This window comes from Taudactylus pleione, unplaced genomic scaffold (assembly GCF_031769625.1).
Source record: "Taudactylus pleione unplaced genomic scaffold, aTauple2 ptg000493l, whole genome shotgun sequence".
Classification (NCBI taxonomy): Eukaryota; Metazoa; Chordata; class Amphibia; order Anura; family Myobatrachidae; genus Taudactylus; species Taudactylus pleione.
The window spans coordinates 2,237,832-2,254,939 of NW_028284895.1; the positions used below are offsets into that span (position 1 = coordinate 2,237,832).

At 44.2% G+C, this 17,108-nt stretch overlaps 1 protein-coding gene across 1 annotated transcript in view; it reads right to left on the reverse strand.

Moving 5' to 3' along the window:
• Positions 1 to 17,108, reverse strand: part of EFR3A (EFR3 homolog A) — a 198,254-nt gene that overhangs the window by 129,926 nt on the left and 51,220 nt on the right. Inside the window, exons 3-7 of the mRNA XM_088449716.1 lie at positions 16,176 to 16,252; positions 10,311 to 10,438; positions 7,284 to 7,434; positions 2,977 to 3,098; positions 693 to 842 (exon numbers count right to left, since the gene is read on the reverse strand). Of these exons, the coding sequence (XP_088305842.1) occupies positions 693 to 842; positions 2,977 to 3,098; positions 7,284 to 7,434; positions 10,311 to 10,438; positions 16,176 to 16,252 (628 nt within the window). The remainder of the gene's footprint in view (positions 1 to 692; positions 843 to 2,976; positions 3,099 to 7,283; positions 7,435 to 10,310; positions 10,439 to 16,175; positions 16,253 to 17,108) is intronic.

The window sequence follows — 17,108 nt, forward strand, 5'->3', positions numbered from 1 at the left end:
GGTGATCTTTGCTGCCATTAGCATACTTTCGCAGCTGCGCTGCGTACGAAATCGCAGCTCTAATCGCATCAGCGTCTGAATCAGGCCCAGAGTGTTTAACAGGCTCCCTCCGGCACTCGCTACGCTACTCAGACATAGAAAATCACAATGAAATAAGGCAGCAAAAATAGATGATTCACTGCAGTGTTCTCAGCCCTGACTAGAGAAGGACGAGCAAATGGCTGTGTCAGCTGAAGGCTGATTGGGCGAGCTACAGTTGTGTCCTCATACATCTAGACTCAATACTCTATGCGGCGCAAGGCGCTCGGCGGAAGTGAGCCAACAGGCCCCATGTGACTCATCTTGCACCAGGTGTCTAACACGAAAGAACTTGGCGTGAAAATAAGCTGTGGCCGCAGCCTCGTAGAACTTCGTATACAGATTCAGACTCCATCGCACACAGAGGTACAAGTGTCGCGGGGCAAAATGAATCAGCGCAGTTTCCTGAAGCGGCCCGTCGAATCCTTTTGCGACTAAGGCGCATGTTTCGGTTGAGAAAGACGAGTAGCGCAGGCAAAGGTTGCACGGGACATGACCCAGCCAAGAAGAGCTGATTGACACCCGGGAAGTTTATCAGATAAATAAAGTTACAGTATACTGAAATGCCAAGCACGAAGATTTGCCCACCGAAGGCTACCCGTGCTTACACCTACCTTTCATTGTCTTCCATCTTCTGCATATTAAACAGCAACGAAGGAACAATTTTATCCATATGCTGCGGTTCCCATATTGTCGCGCGGAGCTCGTCATTCACGGTTTTACGGACAACTCCTTGAATTCCGCGAATTCCCGCAATTCTTATTCTAGAAGGAGGAGAAAAATAAATGAAATAAAAAGATTGTGCATGAGAAAAGCAAATCATCTAGGGAAGGGGAGAATGGCTATGCCACCCTGCAGATTACACAACTCAGGAAAAAATTATAATAATTCAGAATTAAATGTTGCTATTTTACAGTTCTAGGTTCTTAAAAAAAAAACTATACAGAGCATGCAACTCTGAGTACAATTAAATACGTTTATAAAAGTGTACTTGGCCTGTGAGTGTTCTACTTTTTTGCTGCCATATTTATCGAAAGTTTCTGATCGATCTTCTGGAACAAGAAGCTAAAATGCTGACATCACAGGTGCACAAGAACGTAGATCTGACGCTGCATGCACGGACACGTTTTACGGCGGTGAGGGGCTGCGGTACAAGGTTGTGCTTCAAAATATGACATTTTCTGTTATTTTTTTTTTCCCAAAAAAAAATATTTATTTTTTTTTGTAGGCCACCCAATAATGCTCCCTTACAGTATTAGATCACTTAATACTTAAACTAATTAGTTTAAATTGACCAAAATTAAACCAAAATTAAGTTAGTCCAAGTACATTTTACCCAGAAGCTTCACTTGGGTCATGTAGGCCCTTTACCATAGAGGAACTTGTGTAGTGTGACTTTGTCTAAGGCAACATGCGGCTCTCCAGCTGTTGTGGAACTATGCATCCCAGCCAGTTTTAGCGTGCCCTAATAGAAAAACTGTGGCATGGAATGCTTGAGGATATGTAGTTCTACAGCAGCTGGGAGGGACGCATGTCGAATATCCTGGGGGCACAAACTGTGATGCAAAGAGTTTGATTCAATTAAGATTGGGAGCTTCTTGAACAGTTTCCATCGGTTTTACAGGTAACCCCCGTTTCTAGTGGACAGCCCATGTTACCACCCACAAACGGCTTCTCCTGTCACTCACTCTGCTGGGCAGTCTATGCGTAGCGAGCAAACGCTTCCCGAGCTTTCGCACTGGTTCGGCGCACACGCGATGCATACGCGGAATACGAACATCGGCCAGCTACAAACAAACGCTTCTTAGCGTCCGGGTCTGAATCGGATCCTCTGTCCCAAAGAGTAGTCTCCTGCGGAGACATGTGGATCGGTAAGATCGGTAGTAGTATATTGAGCAGCAGATGGCTTTGTGTAATAAACTGGGTTATTCAGAAATCAAGCAGCCACGGCTGTTGTTTATGTTATTAGTGATTTATTTTGGGGTCATCTCTTTATTAATTTTACCTTTACATACCCCCAACTGACTGAAGTGTATACAAAGTCTAGTTATGTTACTTAACAAATATTAAACAGAAAAAAGCATAATGCTAAATAAAAAATAAATAAGAAAACGTACAAAATATAATATGCTGAGATTCCGAATCTCATTATTGCACTGGGCGCAATTCAGCAAGGAACGCAGGTGCTTGTACGCACGCAATCGGCCGATTGTTGCATACTGCGCATGCATCGCAGTGCGCGAACGACCCACTGCGATCGGGACAGCGATCGCAGAGGATACGCAGACCCATGGCAGAGTGACTGATAGGAAGTACCGTTTGTGGGTGGTGACGGGGGGGTCGGTTGGGCAAACGCAAGCGTGGCAGTGTGTTGTGACGGTGTTGCAGGGGCGTGCTTGAATTTTTCACTGCGATACCGTACGCAGCCTGAGGCCCCATAGCGTGCGCTGAAGTAAGCAATTCCTGAGTAAGGTGTGCATGGGTCCTCGATTGTACCGATGGTTTCACTATTCTGCTCAGTATTATGGATGTGCGTATGGTAAAGTGGGCGTCCTTATGGGAGTGCCTTGTCATCGCAGTTTAACTGCGTGCGTACGCAGCATTGCGATCCGTAGTGAATCAGGCCCTCTGTCTTTAGAAGGCGGTTTGAACACTCCTTCAGCTGATGACTTGTGTCCAGACCTGGGAGTAGATTTACTAAGAATCACGTTTGGCCTAGTTTGCATTCCTGTGCGAGTTCCCCCTGATTTTGCAACTCGGGAGATTTACTAAAGGCGCGTGCAAACACACGATCCCGCACAGAATTAGCAGCCTTTTAAAGTCTTTAGGAATCACGGACACCAGTGAGGTATGAGGCACCTAGTTAGCGTTTCACAACGGTTCCAATTGTTGACCTACTCTGTTTGCACTTCTGGATCGCTGTTACATGCATGACACATGGCACTGAACCGAGAAACAAAGAAATCATAACGTCTGTGATACGAAGGGGTGTCTTCTTCTATGTTCGCAAACTTGACAAACTGCAAAAAAACACAACACAACAGCAACAACAAAAAAAAGGACGTAAATAAAAGCATCAAACGGCAACTGCTAAACAAACCTATTAGGGAAACGTTACAGTGTGTGATTAAGTAAATATAGATCACTTCGATATTGAACGTATCTTCACTCTAACCTCTAAGCCAGGGGTATTCAACATGCGACTCTCCGGCTGCTGATAGCCCAGCATTAGGGCATGCTAAAACTGTGGCATGGCATGCTGGGATGTGTAGTCCCGCAGCAGCTGGAGGGCTGTATGTTTAGGTAACCCTGCTATAAGATGTGCTTTGCATTAGTGTTCATTCTAACACCCTGCACCTGTCACAACCCGTGCAGTTCCTCTTTCCTGCCTGGGTGTCGCCCTCTACTCTGGTGCTTCTAGCACACTCAGCTGATGCAGCAAACTGCTGAGAAACAGACCAGAGAGAGTGCTAGAAGCACCAGAGCAGAGGGACACCCCAGGCAGGAAAAGAGGAGCTGCGCGGTGTGCGACAGGTGCAGGGCGCTAGAATGAACACTATTACATTTATTACTTGGCTCACCCAGGAGTGCTTGTTGCGCTGCAGCACTTGCCAGGGTTGGTGAGGCATAGTGACTGAGCCAAAGGGATGTAGTGGGAAAGCGCCATGGCAGAGTGAACAGTTACAGTCAGACACGTCAATTGTACAACGCAGGAAATATTTTGTCATTACAAGCAAAATGGTCATGAGAAATATTGGGAGTTGAAATTGGCTATATCATAGCACAACAGTATTCTGTAGTTTGCTCAATAATAGTGCCAGCTTGTACACGCTTGTGACTCACTAGCACAATGTCTTATTCCCAATTGTGCTTTTTACACCTTTACGTGGGGTACACACCTGGCCGACCCATCCAACATGTCTGGCCAGATATCACAGCTAGACGGGCATTTAAATTTGCCCGCCTAGTTGCGATATCATTGTCTGCGATTCCCGTGGCTAGCATAACGGGTCGTACGGTCGCCCATACACACCTTTAGATGCGCACAATAGATCTGCAAGATATATTGTTTTGGCCGTGCGGCACGGAAGATGCAATAGATCTGTGAAAGACATGTGTACACACGAACTGATGCACTGACCGATATAGCCTACAGTGTGTACCCAGCAATTTACAGTAGCAAGCAGGCAGAATTTTATTGACTTTGTCGACCTTGGATACGACACAGAACATTTATGCTGCATACACTGAGTTGATCCAACGGAATAACTGACTGGATACTAACAGACATGGTGAAGAGCACAGAAGTCAGACAGAAGCATAAAGCTATGTATATGTGGAGCATGCACAATTTGTCTGAAGGAGGAAATCAATTTTTTTGCATTTATCATGCGATAATGAATTTAATCAAATTTTTTTTTTTTTTTGTGGCGAATTCCATCTTTTTACATCGGACCCTTTATCCTAAAAATACAGACTGATAAAACTCCATTTCTTTCAGAGTCTCGATTTATTTTCTTAAAAAAGGGAGGCAGGGTTAAAAATAGCCCTGGCAACGATTAAGGAGATAACATCAAAAAGAGCAGCGGGTGCCAAGAAGACGACTTACTTGACCTACTTTTGCGAGATGGGAGTGTTTTATGAATATTTTACCGATAAGAATATCGCATCTCAATAAAGACTGAGTTTTTGTGTTGCAGAACTTGACAGTATGGCATAAACTCACTGAACCGCGAAAACACATACGTGATCGCTAAAGATATAAATCGTACACTCCTTATTTATATTAAAAAAAAAAAAAAAAAAACCTGATTGGTGCTATTAGTTTAAAAAAAAAAAAAACACATCTGCCTGAATACTATTGGATATTTTTTGTACCAAATATGTGTACCTAACAATGTTCTTTTGTTTTGTCAATAAGATTTGTTTAAAATAAAAAATCTAGAAATATACTGTGTGTATGTTTAGTAGGATTTATATTTTTGCTGATTTTTGTTCTGATTTTGTTGTGTTGCTGCATCTAATGAATCCACGGTTGTATCCTGATGTCCTGCTTATACGCCTGTGCACTACACTCCTATATGAATGGTGTCCATAGATTCGATTTCTACATTACAGATACCATTGTATTTACTCTCTTACCAAGAATTGTGTGACCACGGTTGTGAGCAACTGAGTATTTGTTTTGACATTTTGGGGCTCGCAGACGCTCACGGTTTAGATGCATAAAAACAGTAAAAACCTCACTTGTTTGCAAAATAAATCATAAAATGAATAATACTAAAAAAAAAAAAAAAAAGTGTATCTATAAAATGTATAGATACTTTTTTTTGTATTTATTTTAGGTTTTATATTTGTAAACAAGTGAGCCGTTACTGATATTAGTTAGATTAGAATTTAGGTAAAGGGGTGGATAGCATGTACTCTGTATGCTGGATGGAGGGGTATATGGCCATTTCCTCTCTGCAAAACAACCTATTTATGCCCTAGACGGAGCTGAAGGAGTTTGGGTTTCATTTAATACTTTTATAGGACACATCTGACACATTTGGACAAAAGATTAAAACATATAAAAGTGCCAAATCTCAAATAGAATCTATGGCAAAAAAAAAATAAAATGAATGTTCACACTTTTGCACAATGCACCTTATGAGAATGCTCTACGTGCACCTTTCAAAGCAGAGGTGTCGTTCAAGAGCAAAAAGTAGATATACAGCCTTGCAGTGCTGTGATGTGAGGAAGGGAATGGAGGCAGAAGGTGGTCTCCCAGCAGCACAGAGTATATCAGGAGATGAGTGATGTGTTAGTGAGGAGAGGGCTGCATGTGACAGGGGCAGTGATTTGATGTGAGGAGGGGAATGGAGGCAGCAGGAAGCCACAGACTGAGAGTTATATAGTGGGATGAGCTGGGTCACCCAGCAGCACAGAGTATATCAGGAGATGAGAGATGTGTTAGTGAGGAGAGGGCTGCATGTGACAGGGGCAGTGACAAAATGTGAGGAGTGATTATTTTTAAAGACTTTGATCCCCATAATGCAACACACAAATTCTGAAAAATAAGTAAATATATTTTAACACTGAAATGTTTTCTGTGCAGATAGATTAGATAACATTATGCACAAACAGAACATCATTGTAGTTTATTCAGAACTTAGGGCCTGATTCAGACCCACTCGCGAGCGGCTGTCCGCTCGCAAGTGGGTCGATGTTATGGACTGAGCATGCGCACGACGGAGGGAGCTCCGTCGTGCGCATGCGCCAGACACGACGAGCGAAGGAAAGTCCTTCGCTCGTTGTGTCCGATCAAAGGGGGCGTGCTGTCAATGTTGATTGACAGCACGCCCCCTTTGGTGGACGTGCCGGGGGCGTGCCTCCCTGACGGGGGCGTTCCCACGGGAACGCCTCCCGTCAGAAGCCGGCCCACTGACATCACTAGTGATGTCAGTGGGAGTGATTTTGGCTCTGATAGAGCCAAAATTACTCCGGAGCTTGCGGTTGAAAACCTCAACCGCAGCCTCCGGTTCGCAATTTCGATGGTCGCGATGGTCTCGACCATCGCGGCCATCACAAAGCACGCTCGTATAGCCTGTGGGTGGTGACCCACAGCTATACGAGCGTCCAGGAGGACGCTCCATGAAAATGGAGCCCGGCCCTCATTCAGAGCGTGCGCTCTGCTCAGAGCGTACGGCTCTGAATGAGGGCCTTAATGCAGATAGTTGCTCTGTATTGAGAAAATAACTTTGCATGATTAATTACAGTGGTACTGGCACCGTCTTTTAAATGAACACATCTAATCTGATCACGGAATAAATAGAAGAAAATTAACCTTTCGTCTATAACTTCTCTCACCGTAATAGCAAAAGGCTGGGATTCACCGCTATACAGCCCTTAGAAATAAATACAAATAAATTATAAAATATTGTTCACATTAAGAAATCTCCAGGAATTCAAGGTATTTCTGCCTCTAATCCGGAGAAATTAGACTGACTGGGCGACATTCCTGGAACACTTACCTGGGCAGATGGCAATGTCAGATATTCTATAAGAGTGTCCATTCTACATGTAGCCTTCTCCCAGTCTATCTGAGCCAGGTGACATGGGTACGGTGCGCAACAAGGCTGTATTGTCGGATCTTTGGGTAGCTTAGTAAATGTAGCCAAACAACATACTGTGATAGAGAGAAGAATTGCACTGAGAACACTTACAGAATTTGTTCCATACACCTGCAGCCCAGGTTCTCCTGACTCCAGAAGTTTTGCCACCATACGCAAGAAGCTTTCCACAAAGGGCTTAATGCTCTGGGAATGGCAAGCCATAAGCAGCTGGTCCAATGCCTCCATCGCTATGAACACGTTGCTTTGGGAAATAAATGCACATTTTACTAAATATGTTACACTTATTATAAAATAAATATATATATATATACATACACACACGGGGCCTGAGTCAGCAAGGATCGCAACTGTTAAAGTGTACGCAGACGGCGGATTGTTGCGTACTGCGCATACATCACAGTGCGCGAACCAGCCACTGCGATTGGGACTGCGATCTAAGTGACTACGCAGACCCATTGCAGAGTGATTGACAGGAAGCACCGTTTGTGGTTGGTCGGAGAAACGCAGGCGTGTCAATGCGTGTGAACGCTATTGCGGGGGCGTGCATAAATGATCCACTGCGATGGCGTATGCAGCATGAGCTCTCACTGCGTGCAGGACAGTTAGCAATCTAGTGGTAGGGTCAGACCTGCCTTAAATGTGCGAGTGGCTCCGATGTACTTCGATGTTACTGATGTTTTGGCTGGACTGCAAGGAATTACGGATGTGCGAGAGGGGAAGTGGGCGTCTGCATGTTGTCAGTGAGAGCGCGTCGCGATTGCAATTATTAGCATACTCTCGCAGTAGAACTGCGGGGGCGTGATTGCTACCGCAATCGCAAAAGCGATCCTTGCTGAACCAGGCCCATGGTATCCAGATGACGACATTCAGAATGTTGTCAGGTTCTGAATGCCGCCAGTCAGGATGTCGAAATGGTCATTAGGTCGACAATCAATATATAGACATGAATCTAGGTCGACATTGTTAACACGTTCAGAATGTAGACATTTAACACGTCGACACATAAAATGTTGACATATGATTTTTTACAAATTTTTAGGATAGGGGTTAGGTTCAGCGTCAGGCTAAAATAACCAAATAAAACCCATAGGTTAACATTTTGCTGTCAACATGTTAAATGCTAGACATTCTGAATTTGTCGACAGTTTAACCGCGTCTGCCTAAATACGTCTAGATATTGTTTGTTGACTTTCTGATTGTCAACATTCAGAACCTGTTGACTTAGTGTCGACAAGTCGTACTACACCCTTCTAACATACATCTGCATAGTTGCTCCAAGTTTACAAGAGAATCCGCATCGTTTAGAACTGGGGCACCTTTCTATTGCACACACGGCATGCCTGGGCCCCACGGCCACTAAAGTACAAGGGGGCGGCCAAGACTAAAGCTGTGAGATGTTTGGGGCTGAACACAGGGCTAAGTGAGGTGGGCTCCATCTGAATCTGACAGCACTGGGTCAGGGACCCCAATAATTCACATGTTGTCTTGGGGCCTGATTCAGACCCACTCGCGAGCGGCTGTCCGCTCGCAAGTGGGTCGATGGTCTGCACTGCGCATGCGCACGACGGAGGGAGCTCCGTCGTGCGCATGCGCAAGACGCGACGAGCGAAGGACTTTCCTTCGCTCGTAGTGTCTGATCAAAGGGGGCGTGCTGTCGATGTTGATTGACAGCACGCCCCCTTTGGTAGGCGTGCCGGGGGTGTGCCTGCCAGACGGAGGCGTTCCCAAGGGAACGCCTACCGTCAGAAGCCGGCCCCACTGACATCACTAGTGATGTCAGTGGGAGTGATTTTGGCTCCGATAGAGCCAAAATCACTCCTGGCCTTGCGGTTGAGAAACTCAACCGCAGGCTTCTGCTCGCAGTGGCGATGGTCAAGACCATCGCGACCATCATCCTGCACGCTCGTATATGCTGTGGGTGGTGACCCACAGCTATACGAGCGTCCAGGAGGACGCTCCATATTAATGGAGGTGGGCCCTGATTCAGAGCGAGCGCTCTGGTCAGAGCGTCCGCCTCTGAATCAGGGCCTTGGTACGAAAAGGCACCATAACCCTTGGGGTCCAAGACTTGTTTTTCTTTAAAATACAATCAACTTCTCACATATTACAATAGAGGGCTAGGTTTTATTTAATTTTATCACATTTCAAATGAAATGTGCATGACATTACACTACTAATGTCATGCACTGGAGGCAGCAATTGTCATTTTTTAAATCTATTCGGGATTTCTGGTCAAATATTAACACATAAAAAGCGGACTCTTGATACTGTCCCCATTGTGTTTTCCTGGACTGAGTTTGCCTGGGGAATTTCACTCAGACTTTGTATCGATATGAAAGGAGAAAAGTACAAACACATAAATTACCGTTTTGTCAGAACTAATGACAGAAGATTTCTAGATCTTATACAACTGTACCAAAGCAGCCACACAACATAAAGGAACAGTCACTCCAACAATACATAAAAGGTAAAATGTCTACCTTAAAAAGAAGGGTTTTGTTACGATAGGTTACATATGGATATAAAAGGCTTATGCAGCCGTTTTATATATATTTATTTTATTTATTTATTTATTTATTACCAGTTATTTATATAGCGCACACATATTCCGCAGCGCTTTACAGAGAATATTTTGGCCATTCACATCCGTCCCTGCCCCAGTGGAGCTTACAATCTATGTTCCCTACCACATGCTCACACACATACACACTATGGTCAATTTTGTAGGGAACCAATTAACCTACCAGTATATTTTTGGAGTTTGGGAGGAAACCGGAGTTCCCGGAGGAAACCCACGCAAGCACAGGGAGAATATACAAACTCCACACAGTTAGGGCCGTAGTGGGAATTGAACCCACGACCTCAGTGCTGTGAGGCTGTAACGCTAACCATTACACCGTCTGTGCTGCCCTTTATTGCAACGTGAACATAATTCCAGGGAGACACTTAATCGTACTAAACGATGATAAAACAACTGTCACAGCTACAGAGATCATCTTACGAGACTGTTCTGAGCATCATATTACAATCACAGTTCCTGCAATGCTAAGAGCGAGCGTATGCTGGCTGATGGGAGTCACTATCCCAGTGCGTATTACGGAAGTCAGCCTCACTCACCCATATCGGTGCCTGACAACGTCTCTGCTCAGTCTCTCTGCTAGGTAAGCCCCAATCCGGTCCAGCTTCTCTGGGGCTGACACAGCATAGAAGGTGAGTTTTTCCATGTCCGATTTAACAAGTCCATCCTTTAATAACAACAATTATATTATTATTTTTATTATTATTATTATAATTATTATTATTAATAGACATTTAAATGTGTCAAACTCTGTGAAATGACTGAAATCTCTGTGCTTTATGTGATCTCATTTTTCCCCAAATACTGCTGCTGCCACTAAGGGCCGTTTTCAATTAGCAGTGAAAACGGCATTTTTTTTTCGCCATTGGTGAAAACGGCCATTTTTCACCAAAAAATGGCGATATTTTCGCCAAAAACTGGAGATAAATTTTCTCCATCCCAGACCAGGCGAAAAAAAATGCAAAATCCCTATTTTTGGCTAAAAATATGGGGATTTCTTTCAGAACCCTTTGGACACCCACCCCTAAATTATCCCCCAAAAATTTGTAAGTTGCACACTTTGGCGAAAAACGACCGCGCAATTCTGTTCCGGCCCGTGAAAAATCAGACCCAATACATTAAAACCATTTTCAAAGGTTTTTTTGTTTTCTTTTTACCAAAAATTGCGCGGTCGTTTTTCGCCAAAGTGCGCAACTTACTAAATTTTTTTGAGATCATTTATTATTAGGGGGGGGGGGTGTCCAAAGGGTTCTGAAAGAAATCCCCACATTTCTAGCCAAAAATAGGGATTTAGGATTTTTTTTCGCCTGGTCTGTGATGGAGAAAACTTATCTCCAGTTTTTGGGCAAAAATATCACCATTTTTGCCGAAAAAACAGCCGTTTCGCCAATGGCGAAAAAAAACTGTTTTCGACGCTAATTGAATACGGCCCTTAGTAGGAAAAACTAAAATGCACACAGATACAGCTACGTTGCCATTAAAAAGTGGTTCAGTCTCATTGTCAGCTTCATTCTTTGTGGAAAAGTTAAATGTTTTCATCCCAAACCGCCATAGCCAAAGTTCAGCATTGAGGTCGCGTTCCTGCTGGCATTTGATGTGCATTTATTAATGCAAATGTTGGTTACCTTACAATTTTTAGCTCCTTATTTGCAAACTGAGAGGGTGGTTTATCTTGGTGTGAATAGGGGTGTAATACAGTCCTAAATCAGACTCTTAACAGTTCCCACTCAACAAATTTGTGCACCCACTCCATACAAAATCTCTCAAATACCCGAGAAGAAACGGATTTATATGACACTTGACGGACTCTTACACCTTCCTCTTCTGACTATACATCTGCTCCTGCAGACGTCGGGCCAAATTTTATTAGATGCAATAAGCCCCGTTTTCTCGATCACGCAATTCAATTATCGCCCTTGTTATAATTGCAGAGACAGAAACCGGCAATATGTTTTCAAGATCTCAGAGAAGGTGATAAAAAATGCTGCATCTCTATTTTTGGCTAAAAATGTGGGGATATCTTTCAGAACCATTTGGACCCCCCTTAATGTTAAATTAGCCAAAAAGCTGTGTTTAATTAGCGTCATTTGTTCAAAAGTGACATGTCAATTTTAGGTCAAAGAAAATAAATAAAAAGTAGTGGAAAATGGTCTTAAAGTAGAGGGCCTGGTATTTTGGGGGGCTGTATTTATGGGACAGGTGTTTTGAACATTGCAGGTGGCTACTGCAGGTGTATTTTAAATTTTTTTAAAAAGTGCACTTTATAGACACAAAAATATACTTACACACATTTTAATGCACCCCCAATGTACGTCCAGCAGTAATTTTCTCAAAAAAAATATTGCTTTTTATCATTTTTGAACACTTATGCAAATACGGAGATTACAGCCAATTGACCCAATTTAAGAACCCAAAATACTTTTATTACAGCCACTAATACACTTCTATATTGATTTCCTATGTCAGTTAGCCATTTCTAGGGGTACAGACTGAATTTCCCTAAAATGTGGAGAAATTTTCACCTGTTTCGTCATGAAAAATTATCGCACGTATGCGTTTTCGCCTGTTTTACAATAGGATTTGTCAAAAAACGGGAGCGTGCATTGCCGGAATAGGCGATAATATAGTGCAAAAACGGGTGATAAGTGTGATAATATCGCCGGCGATAAATTATCGTTTTATCGCGGCTGATTGAATCCGGCCCGTTAAGGTCTATTTGATTATGGGAAATAGCCAGAGTACCCAGGTGTTATCTGAAATTCAATCAATCAAATTTATGCTCCAGCTATTCCATTTCAACTGCATTGTTTGACGTTTTGGGGAGGGCCCAAGCGGCAGACCCCCCTGGAAGCTGAATGAGACCTTATTAAAGATTACAAACAGAACGGTCAATCCACATCTATTCCATATTACTTCTATAACAACTTCAATGATCACATCCGGTTCACTACGATCCAGGAAGCTCAAAACCTAAGGTTTCTGGGAGAATATTTAGCTACCCCTCCTTCTGTATTAATAAAAAAAAAAAAAAAAAAACACATGACCCTTTGGCAGAAGTTAATTTATTAGAATAGTCTAACAAACAAGAAAAAAAAAAACTTAGCAAAATCTTCTTGCAAAAAAAACAAATAATCGGAGAAAACAGAAAAAGAAAAATGCTTCTCTAAATCAACAGCTACATGATAAAAGCAAGGAAGCAAAACTCACTAACCAATACTTACTAGAGCTGCCAAAGCTATACAAGCCATCTGGGACGAAAAAGGAAAAATATAACACAATCCTGAGCAAACCATTTAAAAAATTTCTATACAATCACGATAATGGCTCTCTTGCAGTCCCTGGTGTTTTTATTAGAGCAGTCCTGTGATGATCTAGCCTGGAGTGGCCTACTAAACGTAGTGGAATCTCTAAACATGCATTGCATGCTAAACACTACATTACAGCCGCTGACACTGTAACGTAGCATTCCGCTTGCAGATACACCCGCAGACGCACACACAGAATATAGGCATGTTGCATATCATTAGCGTTCCCGCTAGGCTGTTTTAGCGGGGCGCGGCGCCCAGCCCTCTTTCTGGAAGGCAAAAAGCGCCCTGCCCTCCAGAAGGAGGGCAAAAAGCGCCCTGCCCTGACAGCCTGCGGGAACCGTCTTCACCCGTGGGTCGCAGTGTCCCGCGGGTGAAGAAATGTGCGGTGACCCGGTCACCGCCGGAGAATAGACGCCGGGCGCATGCGCCCGGCATCTATTCTCCCTGTATGCAGGGCTTGGGGGCTGCCCGGCGTGTAAGTGCCGGGCACGCCCCCAAGAGTGACGAAAAGGGGACGTGTCTTATAGACACGCCCCCTTTTTGATGACCACGCCCCCTTCTCGGTCGCCCGCGCGCACGGACATGCCCTCTCTAGCTCCGGCGCCCTGCCTCGCGCCGGAGCTAGAGGGAACACTATATCATTTTAATCAACAGAAGCAGCTTGTGCTATCTATTCGCATTGTTGTGCGAATAAGACGCATTTGAAGGTAAAAAGGCGCACGAAAAGACGCTCTTCACTAGAGAGTCACAATGAGCTCCCGCGTTGTGCGACGCGACTTGTAGCGCATGGAGGATAGATGTATGTGGGCACATCTGTATGCATTCAGGAGCAAAGCTGTCCACGCCATAATAGACCTCTACAGGAGTACTCAAGTAGCCTGGAGCTCAGTCTAGGCTATGGAACCAGACAGAGCTGCCCTCTTTCCTTTATGATATTTGCCCTAACTAACAAGCATTTGGCTTCTAGGATTAGACTTCACCCTGATATTGCAGGAGTATGGGATTACAAAGCAACTACATACAATTGCCCTCCTTGCTGACAATGTCATCTCGACTCTTACTAGACCTTCCGGGAGCGGTCTTACGATGGCGCTATTTACCGGCTATGAAGCCAATAGTCTTAAATCAGGTGGCCCTTCCGTTTTATGTGCCAGGCTGCGTGAAAAACTCTTATCATTTAGTTTTCATTTTCAGTGGAGATTAGACCAATTCAATTTTCCTTCTTTGCTCAGCAATATATACAAAAATTGTGCTGCTTGAGCTGAACAAAAACATCTCTCTGAAGCGTAAAATGAATGTGGCCAAAATGGATGTACAGCCACCATCCTTTACCTCTTCCAGACTCTACTGGTACGGGTGCCGAGCCGGACAATTGGTACTCTTCAAAAAGGCGTAATAAATGAATACATATGGAAAAAAAAAAATAAACAAGACTAAGAAAAACGGTGTTGTGTAGGTCGTCCACAGGAGGTGTCTGTCCTAGGCCTCCTGTTATTCAATAGATATTATAATGCCACCTAACTAAGCCAACTGCTAGCCTGGCAATCAGCTCCAAGTTCTAGGAGAGGGGATAATATAGAAATCTCAGTACTAGGATATAATGCTCTAGAATCCATGCCATTGCTTCAGATAAAGCTTAGACCATAGAAACATGAGATACAAATTCTGCCTAGCAGGACAATCTTCCCCCTTAACCCCCTTATGGGACAATCCATCATTCCCAGGAAACTGTAGAGACATGTTGGAGATCTGGAGAGATACCAGGATTGCGCACTTTCATCGGAATCGGTATGATTTACCGCCGGACGCAAGTCTGGCGGTTGGAATCCCGACAGCGGCTGCCCGACATGGATGAAAATCCTGATCGTCCCTAAGGTAAGTATAGACTAACCAATTCTACCCCCTAACCCTCCCTTAGGGGTGCCTAACCCTAAGCTTCCCCCCAGTGCCTAACCCTAATCCCCCTTCCCCGCTGCCTAAACCTAAATCCCCCGGGGGGTGCCTAACCTTCCCTCCCCCTAGCCTAACCCTAACCTTTCGGGGGGGTACCTAAGCCTAAATCCCCCCCGGGAGCCCTAAACCTAACCCCCCCCCTCCCCCGCGGCTGTCTGCGCCCGGCATCCCGATCGAAGGGACGCCTTTCATTTAACCCTCGCCGGGATTAAGCAGTCCAGAAGCCGGCTGTCGGGATTAGGTCCACCGGCTTCCCGACTGCATACCCTTTCATCATGTTGTTGGAGAATTTACACCACAATCCATCTGAGAAACACTCAATCCCCCAGTACCAGATGACACCACTACCCAGAGAGAGGCCACTTTCCCTCCACCGCTTGTAACAAATAAGCTTTTTCCCTGTTGGAGACTGGGTTAGCAAATACGCACCCTCTACAAATATTGTGGACCTGCTAAAGTGAGAGTTTTTAGAAGTGGAGATGTTGCCTATAGCAACCAATCAGATTCTACTTAACATGTAACTACCACCTTCTAGAAGATAATAGCTAGAATCTGATTGGTTGCTATGGGCAACAACTCCACTTCTAAAAACTCTCACTTTAGTAAATTTACCCCTAGATGTGTGAGGACACATCTCTATCCTCATCACTAGAGTCCCAGCATACTTAACTGTTTGGCAAATGGAATAATACACTAATTAGCATTCATGACTGTGGAAAAAAACAACAACAAGCAAAATATAAAATAGAAACATTTCTGAGTTAGACGCTAACAGCTTAAACCGGCTTTCTCACCATTAACTTCATAGGGTAAGTGGGTTAGCCCCGAGGCATCTTGCACATGCAGATGCGATGAACAGGAGAGGTGTCTTAGTGCAAATCCTGGCTGGGGAGGGTTACATGCCGTCATCCCATCAAAAGCATAACTGAAAAAAAATATTCCCATCTATAGGCTGTATATGTGCCTCATGCAACAGAATTAACATGGCAGCTTCTGTGGAGATACTGGTGACAGTCCCCAGCTAAGCAGTACCGTGGGCGCTGCCTAACGCTCACCATAAAGTCGAAAAATGTTTTTAAAACAAAGCAAAAGAAAAAAGTATCCAACCTATACCAAAAACCCAAAACTGTTACAGTAACTCACTCTAGGGTCTTCAGGAAAGATATTATCCACCAATCGCTTATATCGAGGCCGCAGTGCTCCACAGCAGCCACAGACACCTAGAAGACAGAAAATATAGTGTTAGCCATATGTGATGTGCAGACATGAATTACAGGACACATGAGAACAAGTCACTTCCAAGTAACAGATATGATCATGAGTTCAAATATCAAAAAAGTAAATTCATATCTTGCAAATGTCACTGCTGAGATAAAACCACCCAGGAGCTGATCTCTCAGACGCACGGGCACTGGGCTACGTTACGATTCCAGTGTTACAGAACAGAAGGCTGTAGAGCATTAGAATGCCTTACAGATGTGAAACACAGAAACTTTATAATATACAATTACACAATCAGGTCATATAACATCAGATTGATACTATCCCTATCCAGGGGCACAACAGTGCATCCACTGGGCCCATAGTAAAATTAGAGTAAGTGCCCAGCAATGCGTTCTGGTCTCCAAGGAACCCATACTTGCTGACATTCTAGCTGACCCCCCCCCCCCTGCACTTTTGCGGGCAGACGAAAGCACCACACAATTTTTGAGAGCCTTCCGGCTGTTCCGGGAGAGCATGCAAGTATGAGGGAAGCCCCCTAGGGGTGTGTGCCTGACCGTGAATGCCTAGAAGAGACCACCACTCCCGAGCAGTCTCTTCAGAGGTGGCGGCTCCCCAACATTACTGAACAGCCGGACATTGCTCTGCCGAACACTGAACAAATTAGTCCTGCCACCGTTCCTATTACTAATCAGTTTAGTGATCGACAGAGCACTGTCCTGCTGTCACTTATACTAAAAAGAACCATGTTGATACTTATTATAACTGAGTACGGATTTTTGGGGAAAAAAAAGCACAAAGAAAACTCTCTGGTGTGACCACATCTGGCACTTTATTTTTCACTCTCAATACCGC